Source organism: Dipteris shenzhenensis, chromosome 23 (genome assembly GCF_047967505.1).
Source record: "Dipteris shenzhenensis isolate YYH24624 ecotype China chromosome 23, Dip_SZ_1.0, whole genome shotgun sequence".
NCBI classification, from domain to species: Eukaryota; Viridiplantae; Streptophyta; class Polypodiopsida; order Gleicheniales; family Dipteridaceae; genus Dipteris; species Dipteris shenzhenensis.
The window spans coordinates 15,476,683-15,502,371 of record NC_141618.1 but is presented as its reverse complement, the minus strand read 5'-3'; the positions used below and the strand labels follow the sequence as shown (position 1 = coordinate 15,502,371).

Genomic DNA, 25,689 nt, shown 5'->3' with positions numbered 1-25,689 from the left:
TTTTTATAGACAACCATTGTCCTTGACAATGGTTTGCAAAGAGGAAAATCAAAACTTGGACTCTCTAAAAATTTGACTTGCATGCTATCCACTTACAAATCAAAAAATGAGCATACCCACTTTAGATATAGCTTAAGGAGTGTAGAGTACTGAAAATATATTTTCTACTACACCATGTAAACTATCCACATTATGAGGGTAAGGGAATACATTTTCTAATGCACCCTTATAGATCATGATAGATTTTTGGGGGTATTTTTTCTTATTGAATTGCATGATTTATATGCATCCAAAAGCCTGTGGTTCCTTCTATAGAAGCATACAAGTTTTCTTTTGTATGTTCTTCAATGTTTTCTTTCTTAGATGGATTATATGGTTTCTCAATAAGCAATTTCTACAATGCATTACAATTCATGTAGGCATTGCTATATTGTAGCAAGACAAGTAGTTTGTGGTTAAAGAGAAGGACATAGCTCATTTTGAGCATTCATTTTGTTTTGTTGTGACATGCACTATAACACTTTAAGATATCTTACAAATATGTCATTGCACCAATGCCTTATGCAAGCATATTGGAATTTTATTCTATACATTGTGCTTGCTATTTTATCTTATTTTAATCCATCTAAATGATTAGTATCATCATGTAATTCCCTAAAATAATAAAAAGGAATATGGGTTTGATCGAATGAAAATTTTGTCACTTTTAGACAAGTTGTCCGAATGGGTGGATTAAAATTTTTCTTCATGACATCAATGGTGGAGCTCATTAGGGTTGATAGGGAATCCGATTCCAATATTATGCCACCTCATTATTATACCCACTTCAAATTATGATTTTCAGGTGATATTCAAATATTAAGATTTAAAAAGTTATTGTCCTCCATCAATTTTACCTATTAGTCCCACCTCATTACTTTACCCTCTTGAAATTATGAACTTCAAGTCGTATTCAAGGATTTAAGATTGCCATTTTTTTTAAACCGTTAATTTATCTATTGATTCCATGCCAATGGATCTATTGGTCCCACTTGTGAGCACACTAATGATGATTATTTTGTAGTAGGAAATTCTCAATAGAAGTTAAAACATTCCGTTCTCAAACTTTTTGACAACGCTAGGACACTATAAATGTTTCCACTTTAGACTTGTTTGTCAAGCAAGTTACCGAATTGTATATATTTGGTTTAGTTGGAAGCATGAGGACTTTGTATATGTTGTGAGGAAATGGTGAAGTTTTGTAGTACAAAGTGCACTTGAATCTTTTCAGCCGCCTTATAGTTTTTTATAAAATAATAAAAGTAGTTGTGTGTTAAGATTTGATGGGAGCATCCTTGAAAAATGATAGGCCATGTTGACTATCCCCAATCACCACACCTTATCTTCCCACTTTTGTGCTACCCTCCTGTCTCTCTCTCTCTCTCTCTCTCTCTCTCTCTCTCTCTCTCTCTCTCTCTCTCTCTCTCTCTTCCCCCCCCTTCCCAACACATTTTCTTGGTGACCATTTCCAAAACAAAAACCCGTATATATTTTAGAAACAAGGATGGCCTTGGTTTTGGCCCAAAATCCATAGGATGGCCAAATTTTTAGAAGTTTCCCTCTATAACGACATTGTAGATATTGTGGTGAAGCATCATGAGCTTTGAAAGGAAGCTTTCAATTGTGATAGGGCATATGAATAATGGAGGAGAGAGCTTAAAATCTAAGCAAGAAGCACTTCAAGTCAAACAATTTGTAGGGGAAAAGATAAAAAGGAAGAGAGAAAGAGGAAAACCACAAGAAAGCAAGCATCTAACGCAAGCTCATATGTGGAAATGCACATGAGGAAATTGAAGTAAGAACAAAACAAAAGGGCGAGGAAAAGTTTATGAATATAGTATACGGTAGGTAAGATACCTTGCCGATGTTGTTTAATGTGCATATGATTTTAGACTAATGAAGTGTGTGATATGGTTTCATCCAAACAATTATATAGTCTAGTTGATATATAATATATATAAAATAAGATAAGCCTTTTGATGCGTGTCCCTTCTATTAAATATTTCATGATGGAAATAAGTTTGCATGAGGAAAATGTTTGTGTTTATGTTGTGTCACCCCTCAGTCTTATGGAAGATCTTATGTTGTGTCACCTCTCAAGTTGAGAGTAAGAGCCCATTAGTCTTACGTAAGGCCTTCTTTGAAATAAGAACATCATCCAACAATGACCTTATACCTTATAAAAAAATAAAAAAATAAAACAATTGTCCAACATTGATCTTATACCTTGCCATAAGAAGCTCAAAGTCTTACCTTGGGTGGTCACTCTATAAAAGTCATGTAGCACATGCAAGCAATCACACATTGAAAACACCCTGTTTATAAAATTTTACAATTTTTTGAATAATTGCTTTTCCCTCTTCCATACATATACATGTTGCAATATTTGTTTTAAAAAGTCATCTTCGTACATGTACATACCATTTTATATTAGATAAGTGGTTTTAAACCTCCTCCAAGTGTCCTATTAGTCCCCCAAATTAAAACTTCCCCTTTCATTAACAAATCTACTATCTTACATGTTGTACAAAGTGACCACCTCGAGGAGCCTTATAAAAAGTTAGGACTATGATCGACCACCCATAAATAAATACTAGCAAATAAAGTCATTTAAAGTTTTTTACATCTTTGCGTATGCATATGTAATTATTTTCCTATAATTTTTTCAAAAGATGATCTATGAATGTACACCCATACAAAGAGAAATGAATCTTATCTCCCTTTGTTTAAACAACTTTTGTACAATAAAGTTTTTCCAAAAAATGGTATGAAAGTACACCCATCCAAAGTGTGATGAATCTTGAATTATCATTTCCCATTCCTTTAGCAAACGTGCTTGCAACAACAAGGAATTATAACTTTGTTTTTCTCCATCTTAAACTTGTGCATTTAATAGGGTCATGTTTGCAACAAGATATTGATATTTCTCCATTTTAAACATTTGCATATTAAAGGGGGAAATTTTGAGATATGCCTTTTAGGTTAGATCTCAAGTTATTTAGTTTCTCTTATTGATGCTACAAACTTGCTCTAATGTGCTTTAAGAAACATGATTTCTACCTTTTTGACAATAACATTTGAAATGGGCATTAGATACACTTAGCTTTTCTCGGAGGGGATTACCGATAAGATTTTTGTCAAAAGCAAGCCTATGCTGTGGGTCTTAAACAATCAAATAAGGTAGGGCAATGATAAGATGATGATAATTAAAGGGATAACTGATGAATTGCTCCCAACATGGAAAATGTGATGGGAAGGACCATTAAGAATGATGGTGGTTTTAAGTTTGTGTGGATGATGCTATTGGATATGTGATTTATAGGTGGAAGGGTTTATATGAGTGACGTTCCATAATTATTTTGAAATAGGTGATAGTTCATGATTTGTGGGTCATGGTCTACAGGTTATGATATATGCGTAACACCCTTTGTGGGTGAACTTGAATATGTGAGTTAAATTGGCGTTTGCAATAGATGTCTATAAAAAGAGTGATAATTCTTAGCCTATCCACCTTTTCTTTAGGGAGCCTCCTTAAATGCAAGTGGGAAGTTCCGATTCAAGTGTCATGGTCCCCATATTAAGTGTAGACAATATTGGTACATGCTATAATTTCTACTGTTGTAACTAATGGCAACTTGGTGGTAAACACAAACTCATTTACCTCACTATATATTTGGATGAGCTCAATACCAGTGCTAGATAAATGCGTTTACAAGAGAAATGAAAATGATCAAGCCCAACAAGGTTTTTGTGCTCATGTGGTTTGCAACACCCACCAAGGTCTTTATGTTACGTGGTATGCAACATCATTGGGGTATTCCCAAATTTCAAACTACAAGAAAAAAATCGGGCCACACCCTACCATTAATTGTTGTGTGAAACCTTGCAGGTGCATAGTGGCTATGCGTACTGAGGCCTGAATTGGCAATGCTCTTAGCAATGATGTCTAAAGGGCATCTCTCCTTTGAAGCTCCCACTACTCATGGTGACACAAATGTCTAAATTGTGAACTTAGCATCCTCCAATCCTTTGCACATAACCCTGTGTCCTTAGAGGAAGTTTTAGCAAAGGAATCTACTTTTATGCTAGTTTAATGTGGTTACATGATTGTCATGCTCCAATGTATGAAACTCAAGATACACTCCCTCCCTTTGGCAAAAGTTCAAAATGGGTTACTATAAGAATGGGTTGAGAAAAGTAGAGGGGAATGGCGCTAGAAGAACACTAAACCCCCCTCAAATATGCCCCTCAAGTGCTACTATAATGGCACGTAATTTGTAACAAACATTTTGTAGCGCGGGTATGGGATCGGTTGAAAGTTTTTAACGCAATTAGCCTTCACATGTCAATGAGTCCCTTGCTATGATAGAAGCTTTTCCCAATCGCAAGACTTCTTTTTCTTCACATCTTCAAATGTGCAAACGCCTAGCCTACTATGACATGTAGGAGAGACGCTTTCGAGGTGGTTCAAGGTGGGCAAGCCAACTCAGATGGGCAAATGTGCAAACCTCCTGCTCCCCCGAGGAGAGCCAATACAAGTATATGAGAAAACATCATTCAAAAGGCCTCCCGAAAAGAAATGGGCATTGGACTCAAACTTCAACAAGCAGCTTGCGTGCATTTACAACTATATACAACAATAGACGACACACGTGTAAAATCTATAGAGGCAGGCACAATGAACAACGCAAAGTGCAGCTGGAACACTCTTAATCCTAAACTCGTTAAATCCGTTGCGTCTTTGGCCTTTAGATAGCTCCTTACTTGAAGCATGGGGATGATAGGTGCTTGTGGTGGCTATGGAGCGTAGAAGCTTCAACAGGCCTGTCGGAGGGGGTATATACAACAAAACGATGAAATTGGTAGTGTATACAAGACAACGGTGCAAAAAGGTTGTGACACGAAACCACATGCATGGGATGAATACATCCGATGCGCTTTGAGGCCATGACGCGAAGCCACAAGGGGCAATAGATGCGATTCCGTGTCAAGAAGAACATCCAAGTGAGCTAGCGGGGAGTGAAGGGGAGAGCCTTTCGTGAAATATCCAAGAGCCATTCTCCAAATTCCCAAGATTCAACATAAGAACAATATGCAAGGTGGGGCTTTGGTGTGTAAGCAAGCAATTAGAACCCTTGTGAAGGAGAGAGGCCTCTAAATGCCTTCTTATTCTTCTTCTTCTTCATCCAAACAGACATTAAACAATACACCTTTTTAACTAAACATCATCCTCTCTTTTGCACCTCTTGGCTATGGTGCTCTTCTTCCTCCTCGCTTTGGAGCCTTGGCTATGGCTTCTTCCCTCCCATTGACAGCCCTTGCCTGCTTCTGCTCCAGCATTACCTGATCGCATTCGTCCTCCCCCTACGTACCTTGCTTCTCCAGCAGCCAATTCTCACAGGCGCGATCGCCGAGGCGCTTCAGTGGTCCTTATCGGAAGGCTGAAAAAAGAAGCACAGCAGGCCGGTGCTTGGGAATTTGTTCTCCCTTCTTTCCTCGGGAGCAGGCAGAGGCAGAGGCAGAGCCAAGCTTCGGAACCGGGCCTCAGCAAACGGAACAGGGAGAGAGAGAGAGAGAGAGAAAAGCAGCAGTCCGGAAGCTGGGAGCGGTCTCTTTTCTGTGCGGGAAACTCGCCTCGGGAGTGCTTTCATCTGGAGCTTTTTCTGTTGCGTGATCGCCGTTTCCGGCCGCTGCTTGCTTCTCAGTCGATCCCGGAGGAGGAGGACGAGCATCAAATCGACGGCAACCTACAGATACACATCAAAGTGCAGGAAGGTCGGCTTGAATCTCGTTCTTTTCTGCACAAGAACCGCGCCTGGCGAGCGAGCGACGAAAGCCAGCGAGCGAGTTTTTGGCGTTTCTTTTTCTGTTGCGTGATCGTCATTTCAATCCACCTGCAACACTCCACAAAAACCACGGGAAGCGCTTACCTTTTTTTGTCACCTGCGTGTGAGCTTTCCCTGCTGGATTCAGCTGCAACACTCAATCGATCCACCACGAGGAGCAACAAGCTTCCTGTCTGTGTGTGCGCGCTGTTGTTTTCTGCCGGATCTCCGCTTGATTTCTGCACAGGAGGTTTGGACGACGACTGGCCTTGCGAGACGCATCTGCACGCAATATTTAGTGCGGTTTGCACCTCCATCTGCGATCAAAACAGTGGTGATGTTGGTTGCTGAGCAATCGAGGATTGAATTCGTCAACGATTGCGCAATGGTTTCTGTGTTGTTTACCACGACGCTTTAGCTGCCCTGTTGCAAAATTGTTAGGGAGCTCCCATCGTGTTCGTCACAGTCAGAAACTCTAGCTGCTTGTTTCCTACAAAGCCTTGCAACTGCTCCACTAAAATTTGTCGACATTTCTTGCATCGATTTACCGATCACGAGCTTGAGCCCTGCTTTCTTGCTAATTACAGCTCCTGCTTCCATGGAAAGCGTATCGCCTATCAATGGCGCTTGTTTTTTCTGAAAATCTGACTTTCCTTCTCGCCTCCTCGCGTCTCTTGCGGAGGAGAACAGAGAAAAACAAGTTTTGATATTTTGTCCTTGAGGATTGCAAGTATGCGCACGCGTCAAGGACATTATCCAACCATGACCGACGGCATCACCTTCTGCATCCGGCCCAACCAGCAGAAGAAGATCCGTAGGCAATGCGAGATCCAACCTGGTGAGCATGCTACTCGCAAGCGAGCCTGTGCGAGTGGCTTTGATGCTCTTCACGATGACATCCTGATTTCTATCATGGTCGCCGTCAGCTCAACTGCAACCTCACCAGCTGATCTGGTCAATGCTATGCTTGTGTATGTCACTACAATGCTTCCTTCGTTTTTTCCTGTCTTCAATTTGAATCGAGCTCTCTGTTTCTCTCTGATCTCAACAATGGGTATTGGTCACTGCAAAGCAAACTCGTATCGTTGAAAGTTCTGTCATTTTGCTGCAGGAGCAAGAGGTTCTGCGCTAGTGGTACGCATCCACAAGTGTTGGCCAAGGCAGGAATTTCTGCACTCGCGGTCAAGGCGTGCGCTTGGTCTGAAGGAGCTCAGAGGTTCCTGATACAGTGTTGTGAGGCGAGAAACATCGAAGCGTGCTACACTCTCGGCATGGTGAGCTTCATATGTATTGTACGATCTTTGTAAGTTGTTCGATAAGTACAACTTTGCTCTCTTGTTGAGCATCGTTAGGAGTTACCAAATATTTTCAGGGAGTCTTCAATCGTCTATGATGCTATGCACGGATCATGTCTTGAGTCGTAGAACTAAAGATTGATTTTCCCCGCTCCCTTTTGACGCAGATACGTTTCTATTGCCTTCATGATCGAATTGGGGGAGCTGCCTTGATCAACAAAGCAGCCTTGGCGTCTCACGCTGCTGCTCTGCACTCATTGGCCGTGATTCGTTTCAACGGGAGCGAGGGCACAAGGAAAGATAAGGATTTAAGAGCAGGAGCTCAGCTGTGTGCCAAAGCGGCCGCTCTAGGACATGTAGATGCGATGCGTGAGTTTGGCCACTGTTTACAAGACGGATATGGAGTCAAGAAAAACGTTGCGGAAGGAAGGCGATTTTTGCTGGAAGCAAATGCCAGAGAGGCGGCAGCTGCAGTGGCTGCTAACCCTCGCGCTTTCGTCGAGACTGCCTTTCACTTGGCTCGTAGCAACGGAGCTAGATGCCTCCGCATTAAGCAAGACCGTCGAGGTGTAGTAGCTAGCATTCAACATACAGCCGTGAGATCTGCTGAATCATTAAGTGGCGAGACCTTGTCTCTCGAAAATTCTGTGTTTAAGTTTCTTCAAGGGGGGGGATACTCTCTTTTGAGCGATTTTGGCTGCAATGTTCCACCTGCGAAGCTCCATATCTCAAACAAATTTCTCGTGGATTGGTTTGCCACACATCCTCCATCATCAGGCTTGCGGCTTTGCTCTCATCAAAAGTGTGGCCGCCTTGAATCTAGGAGACATGAGTTTAGGAGATGTTCCGGATGTGGTTTTGTACACTATTGTTCCAGAGCCTGCCAAGCTCTGGATTGGAAACTCCAGCACAAGTTTAAATGTAATCCTGTGTTAGATTGGGACGATCATGAAGATAATGACGGTGAAGATGATAACCTTTTGGCTTTTGAGGACCTGTATGAGTCATAGGAATATTCCCCAAAGCTACCTTTTCTGTCTCTATTGTCACTGGAGAATCAGGTCATTGTAAAACCATGATAGTTTGTCTCTCACATGCAACCTGCTTTCATTATGTAAGGTCATGCCTTGATAACATAAACGCAAATTGAGAGATAGCAAAGTGATTTTCCAGTAATAAAAAGTGGCAGATGTTTTATATTTACTTGCATATGTTCATAAGCAATAGTTTCTTCTGTTCTCCTCCTGTTATTGAGGGCCTGCTAGAGTAGACACTGCTAATTTGCTTTTGGACTAGAGCTGTAAAATACTTGAATCTACAAGCAGAATATGTTTTCACTGACTGTTTGAAGTGCACAAAATGTGTTCGACATACGTGCAAGTAGTTTGGACATGGGGATATAATAGCAGCTGAGCATGGGGTAGATGGAGTGTGGTATCTGTGAGAGGGCGTATGTTTTTATGGCGGGCTACTATGTGATGGAGTTTATGCTTTTCTACTTTATTGGTGAAACTTGTACGGTTAAAATTGCACTGTCTGTTCTGTTTTTTCAGGATGAGTTTATGCATGTTGCTGGATGAATCTAGGTATGCATATCTTGAAAACTATCATTTTCACTCTGTAGATTGTCTATTGTAACTTGTTCCAGGATGATGATCATGTTTTTGAAATTTGTGAGAACTTTTATGCAAGTGTTGGTCAGAATTTTCTTGTCAATTGTTGGCACCCTTAAGTGGATGTGCAAATTGTGAACATTCGACCACCTGGTAACACATGATTGTTCGAGAGTATGTAGGCCCTAAGAGCCACTTTATCAACTATCATTCTCATTTTGTATGATGGTGAATGCACCAAGCTCAATTGTGTCAATCATTGTGGAAGACTAGGTATATTCTGGTGAAAGGGAGCTTTTTCAGCCTCCTCACTAGGCATGCAAATTCACAGCTTGTTAATGAATGTCCAGCCAAGGTGTGACCAGTTGTGACTCTTCAAGGATCTGATTTGCAAGGGCCTCATGTGCCATTCGCTGTCTTATTTTCATCCGCAACTTGTAAGACTGATATATAAGCTACGTTGACCTGTGAGTTTTTTAGTCTTTCATCCAATTGGTGTCCAGGCGCTGGAAATCATAAATCTATCTTTGTCGAATAGGCGCATGCCTACTACCTGTCTTAACAATCTTCATTCCCAATTCCTAAAATTGGATCGTTTCTAGCCTTAGGAAGGAAGATGTCTCAATCATCTTAAGATAGCTGTGTAGCAGATCACTCCAGTGCATAAAGACGCTGGACAAATACATCAATGCAATATGTCCACAAAACGTGGGAAAGAATGCTCACAGAAGAGCTACAAACACCAGTAGGGTTCTTACATGGCCCGGTAGCAAACCCCCTGACTTCAATGATTGCTAGGACACCGACTGGGCCCTTAATCTGACCGGGTCCAAACAGACCCGACTAGGTCAACTAGCCAACCAGAATGGCCAACTGGTCAGCCATGATGCAGGGTCAACTGATCCCAAACCGGCCTGGAGGCACACGTAATATTGCTGCCTTTTTGGCAGCTCTACTAGCTTATGAATAGCCTAAACTCAGTGCATGTGCTCCCATCTCCTATCCAATTGAACCCTTTTCCTCGTGCCCTACTGTATCCCTCATCTGGGGCCTCACAGGTGGGGCATTGACCAACGACAATATCTATGTTATATATTAGTGGATATTTCACTTCTGCAAGGATAAGAAAGCAAACCTTAACCTCTATTTAAAAGGAAATAGATGGATGATCATTATCCTCTATGTGGATAAGTTAAACATCACCCGTGATCACAAAGAGATGATCAGGTGGGTTAAGTGTCTGCTCATGAAGGAGTTTGAGATGATAAAGTTGGGACTTCTTCAATGCTTCCTTGCCATCAGGATATGACAAGAAATCAGATAAGACTTTTCCTTTACGTAAGTACTGTCGTGAGGTTTTGAAGAGATTCAGGATGGAAGACTTGTCAGTGCAATGGAAACTAGGGCAAAGTTATGCTGTAGTGGATAGTATCAAGTATCAGCAGTTGGGATAGCTTGCTCAACTTAACCAATATTCGACCTAACACAAGCTTTGGTAGTTGGAGTGCTATGCTAGTTCTCAGATATATGGTAATTTTGCCCCCCTTTCCAGCATCCCATTGAAGCTTTAGTAAATGCACCCAGGAGCTTGTGGATTACGGCCATTTAAGCCTGCTGATCCTCCCAAATTTTCAGCCCATTTGACTACCTTGCTGGATGGTTGTAGCTTGCGACCATTCTTTCCCGCATCTTGTCCAGTGTGAGGCTTTGGCATTCTTGCTGCTGTTCATTCCCAGCTTGTATGTTCATTCTTACCCACTTGTGAGTGAAATTTGAGGGAGTTTGAAAGGTCCCCTTTGTGTATATTCTTTCCTACAGGAATCAGCCCTACTTTCTGACATGGTATCAGAGCCAAAATGTTGCGCTCTTGTAATCTTCTGCATTAATTGAAGGTAGGAGCCCCTCCATGTGGAAGGAGTTCCAATGTGTTTTGTTTGAAGCTAGGATACTATCACGTTTGGGAGACTATGCAGACTGAGATTTGTATCTTATATTTCTCCTTGATGTAGCCCAACATATGAGGAGTGTACGATAATCATCCTCAATGTCTCCTGATGGGCATAATTTGCAGACTCTATCCTTGGTGCTTTCTCCCATCTACCTGTGTCCACCTCATGTTCATGTCCTTAGTTTGCATAGTCATCCAAGATCAGCTCCATGATGAAGTTGTACTGAACTCCGATATGCTTCATCCAAGCATGGAACACCGAAGAGAAAGATCTTCTCTCATACTTCATCCATCCAATTTCTGCTCTGTACCATCCTTGTGCTTGGTCCCTTACATCACCTTGGGAGGTAGATTATCCATGTCCAATTTTTAAAGCTAACAAATTTGTCAGAACCTTGGCATATTCCAAAGTTGGATTATTGTCTCTGCTAGCAGAATTGGGTAGGGGTTCTGGACTTAGTTCCCAGTTATTGTATCATGAACCTCTGCTATACCATCTCCATTTCCTTCCAATACTCCTTGCATACTCGTGGAGCCCAAGCCTAACATCCATATATACCTTAGTAAGACTAGAATAAGTCCAATCATACAAATTTAGATTTTTTTGTTGTTCTAAAGATCAAAAATCTACACAGAAAATAAAAGAGAAAATGAAAGAGAAGAAAAAAAGAGGTAAACAAAAACTTTTATGAAAAACAAAAGGAAGACATACTTAGCAAGCAAAGCAACACTTATGTTGTCATTAGTGCCCAAGCATAAGCAGCTATACTGGGTTTCTAAAGACCCGCGGAGTCTCTTGGGCAAACCTAGTGCTTACTAAAATACATCAAATAAACAAAAGAGAAAGAAAACAAGAAATAAAGGAGAAATGAAACAGGTGACTAAGCAAAAATAAACAAGCAAGTCAAGAAACAAAATCTTCCAACTTGAGCTGTGTAATCTATTTTGAAGGCTAAAGCATGTGCTTTCATTCACCGTAGAATTTCTCTCTCTTCCCATTGTAGTTCATCTCCGGAGCCTCGAATGTGAATGGAAAATGTTTGTGCTGTGTCCAATAGCTATGGATTTTGTCGAGGCAATGTTCATTTGAATGCTAGAAGACTGGCAACCCTAACGGAAGGCATCTAAGTTATGAACTTGGGCTAACCCTTCGACTACATATTGTAAGCTTGTTCTCCCCTGTTGCTTGAGCTGTGTCAACGAAGCCTCTGGGTTGCTAGTCACTGATATGCAATTTCTAAGACTCTTTTCTCCTTTGGTGCCTCTACTTTTACTCTGTCTTGTCTTGTTGGGCTCTCTGATGTTATCCCAGTCCCTCCCAGATTCTCACAATGCAACACAAGGTCGGGTAGGAGTCGGAGGATGTTTACAAATCCAGGTGCCTGGGGGTGGGAATGCTGGGAGTTGGATCTCGCGTGGCAGTCAACACATTCGCGTCTCGGTCCTCCTACATGTCTGCATGTCGAACTTTTGCCTGTTTCGAATGTCCCTCTGTTGCACGGCCTGAGAGTGGGGGATCTATGTCCTTCATTAACAAGATCGGGTATCCCGAATAAAATAGCTGCCCACGACATTATAAAATGGGTAATCAAAATTAATGAATTAATGAAGGGAGCGCGATGGCCGATTAAGCTAAGCTTTGCGAAGGAGGCAGGATTAAAGCAAGTTGACCTAAGTGCGATTCAACACATTGGGGATTCGAGAAAGTCCAGAATCGAGAACTTTTTGGCCGCAGAGGAGCAAGTAAGGGTGATTTTTTGTGCCTGGTCAATTTGACCAACTTAGTCGAACCGTTAGGTTTAGGTTGTGGTTAGTAGCACGGTTACCGGAAACAATAGGGTTAGGTTAGGGTTGAGTGGTTTTTGGCCCTTTAAAGGGTCTTAGGTGTCGGTTTTTTGGGTTGGGTTGGGTTAGTAAAAGTGGGGGTTTGTGAGTAGTTGGTCAAGTTGATCGGGTTAGTGGGGACCAGGGTTAGGTCTTAGGTTAATGATGTGAGTTAGGAACGTTTGACCCAAATAGGAACTAGCCCAGATTTTACTAAATTTATTTTAGCAACTTCATTTATTGGAAGTACTTAGTACCTACCCCCTTAGCCTTGCACAGCAAGCAGTAGAAGAGTAGCAGGAGCAACAGTAGTAGATGGTGAGTGATGAAGGCGAAGGCTCCAAGCAGGGCCAGAGTGGTATCGCCACCTTGTTTTAGGGTTCTTATTAGTTTGTGTTCTTGTTAAGCGCTCCACCACTGCTGTCTTGGCTTCACCATTTTGTCAAGCTGTCACGCCGCTCATCCCTTGAATCACTCTTATCTCTACTTCATTTCTAGCTTCGAAACTGGTTTCCTGAAGCTCCCGCGTCGTCAATCCGCCAAATACCTTTGTTTTCGTTTCTAATATACCTTCTCTGGAAATCAGTTGGGTCTGATGAAGGGCTGGTGCCACTACCTCCCGTTTGTCGTTTTGCCCCTTTTGTGGGAGTGCAATATCCTACCTTCTATGGTTGTGCGAGTCGTTCGGTCGCACCTAGTCTAATGGCCCCGACGGAATCGGACATGCAACATACTATTGTTGCATGTCAGTTCTCAGGGGCAAATGATATATGCTGTCATGTGATGTGTGGCGGATGGGGCAGAGTCGGTTGATGAGGGTGCATCAGTGGGTCAAGTCGGTTGCAGAACGTGGTAGAAGAGTACACTGTTAAAGTAGATTTTATTTCTGGATTTCGGTCGTGAGGGCTCGTCTATTAAAGGGTGCACGGTGGTAGTCTAATGGTATCTGTGTGAGGAGATCAAGTAGCTGTAGTACTGCACTTCTGTGCCCGAAGATTTGAAGTGTTTGCAGTGTTCCACTTTGGTGCTTGAGGATTTGAGGGATCTGAAGTTTAAAAGGAAGCTGTTCGCTTGTGATGGCAAGTGCTTGTGAAGTAGATATGATTGAATGTGTGGAAGGTGGTTTATTGTTTTAAAGTGTTACTTTTCTCCATGATGCTTTAAAGATCCGAATTTCTATGGACTTTCTTGTTGAATATCCATTTTGGTTTGTAGTCGCTAGATGTAGCCGGCGGATAACTTCAAAAATTTGGTATAGGATGCTTAGAATGATCACGTAGGTCGCAACGAGGGTGGGTAGCGTGGCTTGTAGCATACTAATGATTCGTCTATTCACAGTAATATTGTCGTACCGCTTCTCCATTTTACCTTCTCATTCAGCATACAACCGCTCCGCGTCTCCCGAAGCATTTGGTTGCCTTTTGGCTTGCGTATCCTGTTCACTCCTAGCTCATTTGCTTCTATGTCTGCTTTGAATGAAGCATTATCCTCCTTGTTTGCCTTTGGCGGCTTCTCCGTTTTACCTTCTAATTCAGCATACAGTCGCTCCATGTCTCTCGAAGCATTTGGTTGCCTTTTGGCTTGCGTATCCTGTTCTTTCTCAGCTCGTTCGTTTCTATATCTGCTTTGAATGACGCATGTTCCTCCTTGTTTGCCTTTGGTGGTTTTTTCACAGACACGAGCAGCGCCGTGAAAACGGAGCCAGCTCATGCATTTTGTGGGAGTGAGTCGAGACACAATTTATTAAGTTGGCTCCAAGTGTAAAGAAAAATCGTTTTTGTTGGACGCTTGTATTGGCTGGCTTCTCTCTGTTATTTAATAGATGTAGTGATCGAGCCTTCTGTCTTCTTCTCTTTTTTCGTCATTTATTTGCTGAATGCAAAGGCTAAGTGTGTGTAGCCAACAAGTGAGCCTGTTCTTTTTCTCGGTTTTCCCATCATGTACTTGTGGTATTCTTTGTCGGACATGAGTATGCCTGTCTGTTCATTACAGCTGGAAAATCTAGTCTATATGTGAATGTATTCTAGGTATTTGCTGTATGCTTGCTTGTACTGTGATCGTGTGCAGAATGTATATTGTGGTTTGTTATTATATGCTTGTTTGTATCAGTACGGCTATGTCTTCCAGGATCTTTGGAAGGCATTGTCAACGGAAGGCCCGACATTTTTGGCTCATGCCAATGGTTTTCTTTCAATGAAGAGACATATGGAATTTGTAGTTTACTTAGTTTTTCAAGCTGTTAGAGTTGTACCTACTTCTAAGTAGTAAATTGGTTTAAAGAGTGAAGACTCTGTAGTGGTTGCCATTGCGCAAAAAGATATGTAATTTGATAAGCAACATTTCAATGAATGTATTTGAATTTCTTGAGCATTAGTACATCTAATTCAATATTGAAACTATAATGGAACCCATGGTGTATTAATATATAAGCATTTTTTTAAATACAAAGTATACAAACATGTTTCTATTAATTAGTTTTTGTAATGCCAAACTGGGATTTTCATTTATTTCTTTAATTTCCTCATTATAAGTGTTACAAATTTTTCAATGTTCTTTTTTTTTGTTTTCTTTCGTATTGGCAGCAAGTAGGCATTATTGTACATGCCTGTACCCTCTTTTTTTGCCTTCTTGAACAAGATATGGAATTTTAATAAAAAAGCAAACCCTAGTATGTTAGTATAAATATGTGAAATTAACATTGAAAAATCATAAGAGATTTCAGGTTGTCAATCTCTAAACAAAATTGTATAGCCTTAGGTATTTCAATAATGGCATTATTATTTTGTACTTTGTAAGAAAGAATCACCAAGATCCTATACTACAGTTTATTTCTATTGAGGCAGAAGTACTATGAGCTAATAGGAGATTTGTAAATTTGCATTCTTTGTATATATACAACTATGAATTACTTGTAATTTTTGTAGAACATTTCATTTTAGAACTTTCTGTTGTGGATTTTTTAAAGCATCATATCATATTTAAAATAAATTATAAGATTTCGTAGACTATGTTTGTATTTGTCTACTGTGGAAAGCATTTAGAGAGAGAAAACTTTCATTACAACTTTGGTTTGCTTAATAAAATTTTAACATGTCGTGCATGAATTTCGCACAAAATCATTGGTAGTAATGAGCCTTCAAAGTCGAAGTTGATTACAGCTAGAAAGAAGAAGCTAAAGCATAAAAAAACAGGGGAGAAGATTGTAATGAAACCTTGGTACTATGAGAATGCTAGAGCTTTAGGGTTTTTCGAGTTTATAAGCACATGCATGTACCTATATAGTCAAGAGTAGTCTATGCACATAGACAAGTCTCATTGTTACATAGATGTTAAAAAGGCCATGATATGAATGTATCTTTGATAATTTGTACAAACAAATGCTTTTATTATTTGTCAAATTGTGTGTTACATCTAAGCTTTATGATATGAATATATAGTTTGAAAGTTATGTATCTAAATAAATTAATATTTTCCTACGTTAATGGATATTAAATAGGATTTAAAAATATAAAGTTTTGATTAGATATTTTGAATTCATAATCTAGAAAGTATTTCATATAGCAACTACATTACGATTGACATGTGTAACTTTCGAATTAGCATAAGATACTGAAATTACATTAAATGTGAATATTTCAAATTCAAGTAGGTATTACACTAAGGATGATGCAACAGTCCCTGTTGAATCTGATAGGGAATCATCAAGTTTTGTTGTTGTGAGTGTCAACAAGAGCTCTGTGAAAAGATTATATGATGAAGTAGATTCTAGAGAAGACAAATGAGTGAAGTAAGAATCTCCACAAGAAGATAGGCCTTACCACACTTTGAACATAGAGTGTTCAGATGAATTGAGCATTTGAAAGCGAGTACTTGCCTAGTGAGAGGCCTTACTCATTCACGAAGTAGATCGGTCTGTTAAGAATGGGATATTCGAAGCAAGAGTATTGAATAAATATGGAACCTGGGCCCTACAAGATGTCAATTATCCCAAAACTTTGAAATTAGATTTAACTACTAGAGAGGGGGGGGGGTTGTGTTACTATTGCGATAGGCGAGGTTTACTATGCCGACTTTGTCAAGACGTTGACTGTAGGAGATTGCATAAAGGTTACAAACTTTTCAGTTTGTAATAGAAATACTCGGAATGATGGAGGAACATCCGATTACACATTGGTATTTGATCCTTCGACTAGGGTCGAATGTTATGAAACGTTTACAATTGACCCAATATTTGTTCTGACCACTAGAATCTGTAAGTACAAAGAAGATTGCAAAAAGATAATGAACAAAGGACAAGCAAACTACTTGCCGTTGGCTACAGTCGCAGTGATGGTGATTAAGCTTGGGAGCTACATGCGTCATGAACTAATTGTCGATGACGGTGAAAATGCAGACGACCTCATCATGGTAACTTGTCATTACAAATCATTAGATTATGAATTGCAGTGAGATTTTCACTTTCAGCCTAGGAAATATTAGCGCATGTCGCCATTGCACAGCTGACTTTTTGAAACAACCGGCATTCGGATTATGTTAAGATCATGGATAGGTTTAAATTAGTGGGCTTCTGCCATTTTGTTCTGAGAAACGTAGGAGCGAAGAAAAACAGCCAACCAATCATACTAAATCGACTATCATGGCACCTGTACGAGTTCCATCAATCTCTGCATTTAATTCGTGTACATTAGTACATAATATTGTAGAACAAACTATAATATATTGGTAGTTAACACTCGCTATGTTACATTAATAGATAAGTGGTGTTCTTACTGTTATGGGCCTGAACTCAATGTTATATGAGCATATGTGCTCATTTTGCAAAGAGGGAAAGATTTTGAAGGAGAACACTATACCTCAATGCTTAGCATGTGATCGGATCACGATTCTCGAAAAGATTCCTAAAGTGAAGGCAGTTATCACCAGCTTAGATGGTGCAAGTGTGGAGGTTACATTGAAGAACACATGGGTGGATAAAGTTCTAGATTTACCTCGCCCATTCATAGAGTTACTGGAAGACAACACACAATTCCTAAATCGGAATTGTTCGACTAGAGAATTGAAGGAAGATTCTTGGTCAATATGCATGGTCTTGTTGTAGGGTTCATTCCTTTAAGGCGTAATGGTGCTTGAGCAGCTCATCAACCAGGCATACAACGCATGATATAATCCTCCCATTGTATTGTGCAAGATCATCAGCTCAGTTTGTTTGTAGTAGAGTGGTAGCCTAATGTTCTCCAGCTTTAGTTTTCTTTACTACACAGTTCAAGTTTTTCACTAAGAGTGTTTTTTAGCTATCGTAGAATGTAAGCTTGTAAGCTTGGTTATTTCATAACATAGTAGCACTCACTGCTACATGTTACTTTGTAAAAAATGCTTTGTTATATAATTAAAAAAAAGCTGTACATTAAAAAAAGTTGCGCATCTACTATCGTATTAAAAAAAAAAAAGCAAAGTTTATTTACCAAATAATATATTCTCGGCATTAATAATGTTTTTAAAGAAGTAGGTGCACACTTCAAATGCTATTTTAGATATGTTGATAGAAGCTTGTTCCTTGATGGATACAGCTCTATTATATTAACAAAGTTAACATATTTGCAATATCAAACTTAACCTCACTTTACTTTGTTTGCAAGATATTATTCATAATGTAGATTTTCTTTTGCCTTCCCAAGTAATCCTACTTATCAGTTGCTATTTCTTATCAAATTGCTAAACATATTATTATCTTTATTGGAAAATTTAAAGCAACACTATTATTTATAATGATACGATACAAGTACAGTTTCATCGTACACATAATTTAGCAAACGCGTACTACAAACGTTATTTTAAATATAATGACAAGAGGTTGTCCCCCGATCAAAAAAAGCTCTTTATACAAACTAACCAAAGTCATTTTCCATATCAAATAAACCATATCAAACAAACCCTTAGTTTACTTTGGTTGCAACGTATCATTTTAAATATACAGCTTATTTTCACTTTACAAGAAATGCTATTCGTTCATTAGTACTTGTCATTAGATTCTTAATGATATAACTATTTTCATTTGAAATGTTAAATCAATATTACTATCCATAATCGTACAACAATAATAAAGCCTCATCAAATATATGACTCTTTATATTCAAAATTTTAAAGCCACACTACTACTCATAAAAATGAAACAAGAAGCTTCTAATCCAATGAAACGTTTTATAATTCTATATACTTTAAGGTACTTTGCAAAATTATAAATCAACTACTAATGCGATAGCCCAAGCGTTCATGGAAAATGTAATAGCCTCTAAGTCATTCTCTGCTTCTAAATACATCTCTATATTCCAAATGAGAAATGTATCTATTATCACATTCATATTTTTGAAAAGTAATGCTTATTTATCTAACAATATATTCTCATCGTCGTTTAATTACAATTGTGGAAAATAAAAGAATGTCGACATGCCTCGACAAGTTAATCTTTGCCTTTTACAAACATACTCTTCTAGCAATCTTTAAATAATCATACACACATTACGAGCAAAGCAATGAACGTGACAAGCAAACACTGCTCTGACCAAATGAAGATCCAAATGAAGATCGACGCAAAAATCCTTGAGCTATATCCACAAAATGAGTGTATCTTCCGATGTATATCTTACATGTTAAAATTCCATATCACACCAAAAGCATTAAGAAAAGCAATGTACATGCAATACACAAACATTTCGAAACAATCTGAATTTCAGACAACAAAATGGGATAAACAATTCTTCGAATCTAAGATTTTTCAACAGTTGTACCCGGAAATCAAAAGAATTACCCAGTACATCGAAGGATTACTGCATAATAACTATTACTATTGCATTGAAGACTTATTCTTGCAACATGTTTTCTTCCACACATTCGGTTTTGACTTTGAAATACATCATTCACACAATGAAATTAATGCTAGCACTTCTAAAATAACACAACCTACACAAAAGCCACAAAAACTACAGCTTCTCCTAATGAGCCCAGAAATGTTAATTTTCCCATGTGCAATTGAGATAACAACAACAAATTATACTCGTTGGACCAAAGACATGGGTCGTATTTTAGAAAACATCATTAATGAAAACACACTCACTTCTACCACTAATGCGATGCACATTTTAAACCACAAATTCCCAAAAGCATTTCTTCATAGCGACACTATCAAATGTAAAATTCTGGACATTAAAAAAGAACAAAAAAACTCAATGACACAACACAAAGATGATTGTAATAATTAAGACACTAAACAACACAACCAACTGCAACAACACAATGACACAGCAACAATAGTAGTACTAGAACAAAGCTCAAACTCACAACTGACAATGACAACACGCAAACAAAAACGTGCATGCATAATAGAAGAATGTATAATATTACAAAAATACTTAAAAGCGTTTGGAACTCCTTCAAAGTTCATAGAAAAATATACTACGACAATTCGAGATGAAACCTCTTCTTCTCCCTTGTGTTTGTAGTATTTTGAGTTGCATTGGAGTGGAGTCTCACTCTATTGGTAATGAAGGTTACTTCAGGTTCTCTCTCTTGAGTGTCTCTTCCCTTTTTTTTCCATTGCTTTCTCTTCCAAAGTGCTCAAAAGTGTTGTCTATTCGGCCGCTCATTGCACATACATGGTTTATCTATTTCCCAAGCCACAAAGGGAGCTCTTCCTTCCCTCCTAGGTGACCTCTATGGGACTTGGATCGTTGATGAAGTCTAAGCATGGAGTTTGGAGAGTGTTTTGAGCTAAGTGTAAAGGTGTCTATGAAGGAGGTGCAACGTTTCCTCGGAACCTACCCATCCGACCCAATCAGCCCCTTCAAACTCCTCGATATATATCAGTTCATGTCATGTTGAGCCGCAAGATCTTCTTTCAATAACGTATCGCTCTTCTCTTTGGCGTAGATTGGCTTGCTGAGATTATGGCCTCCGCTAATCCTTTCCTTCTCCCTATGCTTGAGTACAACATCTCTTGGGATGTTCCCATCTTCATTCTCATCTAAGGGAGGAAAGTATGGTGTGGTCTCTTGGTATAAAAGCTTCTTTTTAATGTCCCTTTCCCAGTGATAACTATCTCTATCACTCAGTTTGAAAGCAGTAGGAAGTGAAGAGGTGTGTGAAGTTTATTACCCCCAACTTCATGTCACATCTTTTGGTGGAGACGTCGGGTATGTTTGGTATTGGATTCATCCCACCTTACTAAAACAGTCTCGGGTGTATTTGATTGCATGTTATACCTAGTATAGGCATGTGTTATCTGATGTGATAAAGAAGATGCCTGGAAGAGCTCCTTTAGAAGAGATTGCAGCCTGTTTAAGAGAACTAGAAGATTGTGAAGGTGATGCTCAAGCTATTTGCACGGTCATCATGATCATATCCTTTATGTTTGCACTCTTGAATATGTTGGTGAATCGACAACATTGTCAGCAGGGACAATGATAGATTGGGGATTGTTTCATGCACTGGCAGCTTGGTGTGAAGAAGAGTTGAGTCTTTGGGTAGTTTTTGACTATAACAGTGGAGTGGTCATTCTCAATGCTTTCAACTTCTTTTGCTATGCAAATGATGAAGAGTACAATATCTTAAAGCTATTATGTGCACTTCCAATTGTGACAAGGGTGATTCTTGAATGCATGTATACACAATGTTTTCATGGTTCTGGTTGGTCGCTTATTTTTGAAGATTTTGTTGAGGATCACATTGTGGAGGGTTTTCAACAAGTGGTTATGCATAATAAGTTGGTCTTGGTATACTAAGGCTCTTTGGGATCTTGTTTGGATCTTGTTTGGGATATTATTTGGATCTTGGTGTTTCCTTTTTGTGTTTCATCATGGTGAAGATTCCAGTGTTTTGAGGGACCCAAGGGGAAGACACAAAGTCTTATCTTCGGGATTTTGTTCGAGAATGCCGGCTTTTTGGATGCTCCATGAAGGATCGGGTAGAGATTTTGCTTGATTTTCTTGAAGGTGTAGCCTTGAGTTGGCATGAGGCCTTGCCGGACTCTACCAAGGAGGACTGGGACCAAGTGGTGGTTGCAATGAAGCAGAGATTTGGGGCAGTGGAGTCGCCAAATGCTTTGATGTTGCAGTTGGACCAGTTCTATCAAGGAGAGGGTGAGATGGTCTCTGTGTTGGCAATCCGATATGAAACTTTATGGACAAAGTATGAAAGGGCAGCTTTGCGAGTTATGGCATCTACATCATCGGCCCCTCAAAGTCCCTCTGGGATGGAGCACATAAGATGAGCAAATTTGTTATGGCTTTGGAGCCTCATCTTCACCCAAAAGTAATGTGTAAAGATCCAACAACATACGTGGAGGCCCTTTGCATTGCGACCAAGAAAGAAGCTTCTCTAAAGATCGAATCCTCTTTTGTGTCTTCAACAGCTTCAACTTCTAAGGTGGAGGTAATGGGCACTCCTCAAGTACCAAAGTCCTCTGAGTTAGATCATAATATCTCCCAATTGATGGCAGAGTTTGCTAATTTGAAATTGCATTTGGTTAATGCACGACAACCTAGAGCACCAAAGAGTGAAGATAGGCCTTGAGATAAGAGTGGGGTCACTTGCTATGAATGTAATGAAAAAGGTCACTATCCCCCTGAGTGTCCTAGATTGAGAAAGAAAGAAGAAAAACAAGTATCCTTGTTAGAAGCTTCTTCAAGGGATGAGGAAAGAGAGGTAATGATGGCTAAACGGGGGCGTGGTAAAGCAAAAGAAGAAGAAGAAAGCAAGGAAGAAGTAGATGAGGAACATCAGGAAGAGAAATGCCGTACTAAGAAAAAGAGGGCATCTAGAAGGAGAATTAGCCAGTCAGACTTTCCTTTAGGACAAGGCATTGGAAGCTATGACTTGTTGTCCAACCTTAAAGAAAAGGAAGCTCATATCACCTGTGGTCAATTACTTGCTTTGTCTCTAAAACTACGGAAGGAATGGGGAAAGCTAGCAAGCACACGAGTGCCAAAGAAGAAAAAGAAGAAAAGCATCATTCCTGTAGATATAGAGGTTCGTGATGATGTACATGTGGTTGATGTGATCATTGATGGTCAAGTGATTTCTAATGTTTACATTGATGGAGGTGCATCGATTAATGTCATGAGTGAGAAGACCATGATAGATGCTGATTTAAAATACTCTAGTACTACCTCTCCTTATCGCATCAAATTGGCTGACAACACTAGGGTAAAGACCTTGGGAGTTGTGAAGAATCTAGAAGTGGATGTGTGTGAAATTTCTGTGCCGACTACTTTTCAGGTGATCCCTACCAAGCCAGATGCACGTGCCTATCCATTGATTTTGGGAAGGCCTTGGCTACGCAAGGTGAAGGCTGTTCAAAAGTGGGATACTGAAAAATTGATTTTGCAGGGAAATGATAAGAAGGTGTGCTACAACATCAGAAGCCGCAAAAATGAAGTTGTCAAGGAGGAGTCTTCAACATCAAAGAGTTCGAGAGCTCTGACTTAACCGATGAAGAAGAAGAGACAGGGTGTAGCTTCGAGGAGTCCAGCTCAGAGGGTGAGGTGGAAGGAGTGGCCTTTGGTCTTTGTTTTGGTGCTGATCGGGATGAGTTAGGAGGGAACAAGGTGGTGGTACAAGAAGATCCTGTAGAGACACTTCATGTGGAGGATGTGGAGAACACTAAACGACGCCAACTCAATGAAGAGCTTCTAGGTAGTGAGAAGCTCCAGTACTTGGATATGCTAGATGATTTCCCATATCTCTTTGCAACAAGCTATTCACAGATTCGACCAGTCTCTCTTATGGAGCACAAGATTGAGTTGAAGCCAGAAAGCAAGCCAGTTGTGCAACGCTTAAGGCGATTGGGGGTGATCCAAGCTGAGGCACTAAAGAAAGAGGTAACACAACTACTTGAGGCGGGATTCATCTTTCCTGTTGATGATTCAAAATGGATATCTCTTGTAGTTGTCACACCAAAGAAAGGAAATAAGTGGCAGGTTTGTGTGGACTTTCGTCCTTTGAATGCATGCACTAAGAGGGATCATTTTCCTTTGCCATTCCAAGATGAAATACTAGACCAAGTAGTAGGGCATGAGATGTATTTTGTAAGTGATGGGTATTCTGGGTACTTTCAAATTTGTATTCGGGAGGAAGATCAAAAGAAAACATCATTTGTCACACCTTGGGGAGTTTTTGCTTACAGAGTGATGCCTTTTGAGTTGACCAATGCACTAGCTACATTTCAAAGGTTCGTGAGTCAAGTGCTCGAGCCTTACTTGGGAAAGTTCATAAGGGTGTTTTTGGATGATTTTTGCATTTATTCTCAGCACATAGATCACATGGAGAAGTTAAAGATGGCCTTAGCTAGGATTGATGAAGCAAAAGGGTGTCTAAATCCTAGCAAGTGTCATTTGGCTCAAACAAAAGTAGTTTTGTTGGGGCATATTGTGTCTGAAGAAGGCCTGCAAATGGATCCTGACAAGGTTCAAGCAATCATGGCATTGCTAAGTCCTGAGAGTGTCACTGGTGTTTGCAAAATTCTAGGAAAAAGCAAGTATTATCAATGCTTCTGTGATGATTTCACAGAGATAGTGCATCCCATGAACTTGTTGACAAGAAAAGGAGTTTCTTTCCAATGGAGTGTGGAGCAACAAGAGTCTTTTTAGTAACTTAAGGAGGCCATGAGTAAGGGCCCAATATTGAAGCCCCCTGATTGGTCTCAAGACTTTTATATAAATCCAAGTGTATCTTTGCATTTAGTTGGTGCTGTATTGCTACAAAAAGGAGAGGCAGGTAGAATGCAACCCATCTATTATGCCAGCTGACAGCTTACAGAGGTGGAAACAAGGTATGAAGAAATGGAGCAGCAAGCCCTCTCTTTGGTGTTTTCAGTCAGAAAGTTTTGCCCCTATTTATTACCTTAGACATTTTTCTTCCTTACCTCTCAGTCTCTATTAGCATATCTAGTTCGCAAGCCTAATCCTGGGGGGAGATTTGCAAAATGGTCATCAAAGCTTCAAGAGTTCTCTTTCTCTTTTGTCATTGAAAATACCACTAGGTCCACTATGGCAGATTTGCTCACAGGACAGCAGGATATAAGAGAAGAAAAGAAATATAAGGAGGACATTAATGATGAAAGGGAGACACCACCAACAGCTTTTGTCTTGTATTTTGATGGGGCTTTTAGTCCTTCACGCCAACAAGGAGCCAGGGGGATAGTCTTGATGAATTCTGAAGGTCAAGAGGTGTGGACAAGAGGACAAGAGCTTTGAGGTATCACAACTAACAATGCAGCTGAGTATAATGCTTTGATTCTTGGTTTGGAGGGTTGTCTTCAAAGTCAAGTTAAAGAATTGGAAGTAAGAGGAGATTCTCAGCTTATTATAAAGCAAATGCAAGGGCATTACAAGACAAGAAGTCCTCATTTGAAGGACCTTAATCAAAAGGCTATGGCACTATGCAGTCAATTTGATTTTTACAAGTTTGTTCATATAAACAGAAAAGAAAATCAAAGGGCAGATGAGTTAGCTACTCAAGCCATTGTAGTACAAGACCAGGGGGTGTTTTCTTTGGTAGACACTGGATGGCTAGAACTGCAAGATGTTCAGCAATATGTGGAAGAAGGCATGTTTCGTTGAGGATTAACTCCACAACAGAAGTAGAGATTGGTAAGAAAGGCTTGTCCCTATACTATTGTTGATGACATTCTTTATAAATTGGGAAAATATAAGGTGCTCCGTCGGGTGGTCCATCCCATGGAAACTAGGAGAATCCTAGAAATGTGACATGCATAGCTAGGAGAATTCTTAATGCATGTTACTTTTGGCCACGCCTCCATAGGATGTATATGAATGGGAAGTTGTAAAGTATGCCAAAAGTTTGGAAGGTGACAGTTGATTCCTGGGCCCTTGAAGCCTATTCCAGCATATGGACCATTTGAGAGGTGGGGGTTGGACTTTGTGGGACCACTTCCTCGCTCATCTCAATGCAAGCATTATTTATTGGTGGCCACAGATTATGCGACTCGGTGCGCAGAGGCCAAGGCCACAGTCAATAGCAAGGTAAGCAGAGTTGCAAAATTTCTCTTTGATCAAATTTGTTCACGCTTTGGTTGTCCTTTGGAAATTCTCACTGATGGAGGAACCTCTTTTAGGAATGAACTAATTGAAGAT

The 25,689-nt window shown here is 39.9% G+C and overlaps 1 protein-coding gene across 1 annotated transcript; it reads left to right on the top strand.

Annotated features, from left to right (window-relative positions):
• Positions 1 to 6,595: 6,595 nt before the first annotated feature.
• On the top strand, positions 6,596 to 8,358 carry LOC147887052 (F-box protein At1g67340-like). Its single transcript, XM_087394425.1, has 3 exons — positions 6,596 to 6,835; positions 6,976 to 7,138; positions 7,327 to 8,358. Exons 1-3 carry the CDS (start codon positions 6,597 to 6,599, stop codon positions 8,167 to 8,169), a joined length of 1,245 nt encoding a protein of 414 aa, XP_087250551.1. The 5' UTR covers position 6,596; the 3' UTR covers positions 8,170 to 8,358.
• Positions 8,359 to 25,689: the final 17,331 nt, after the last annotated feature.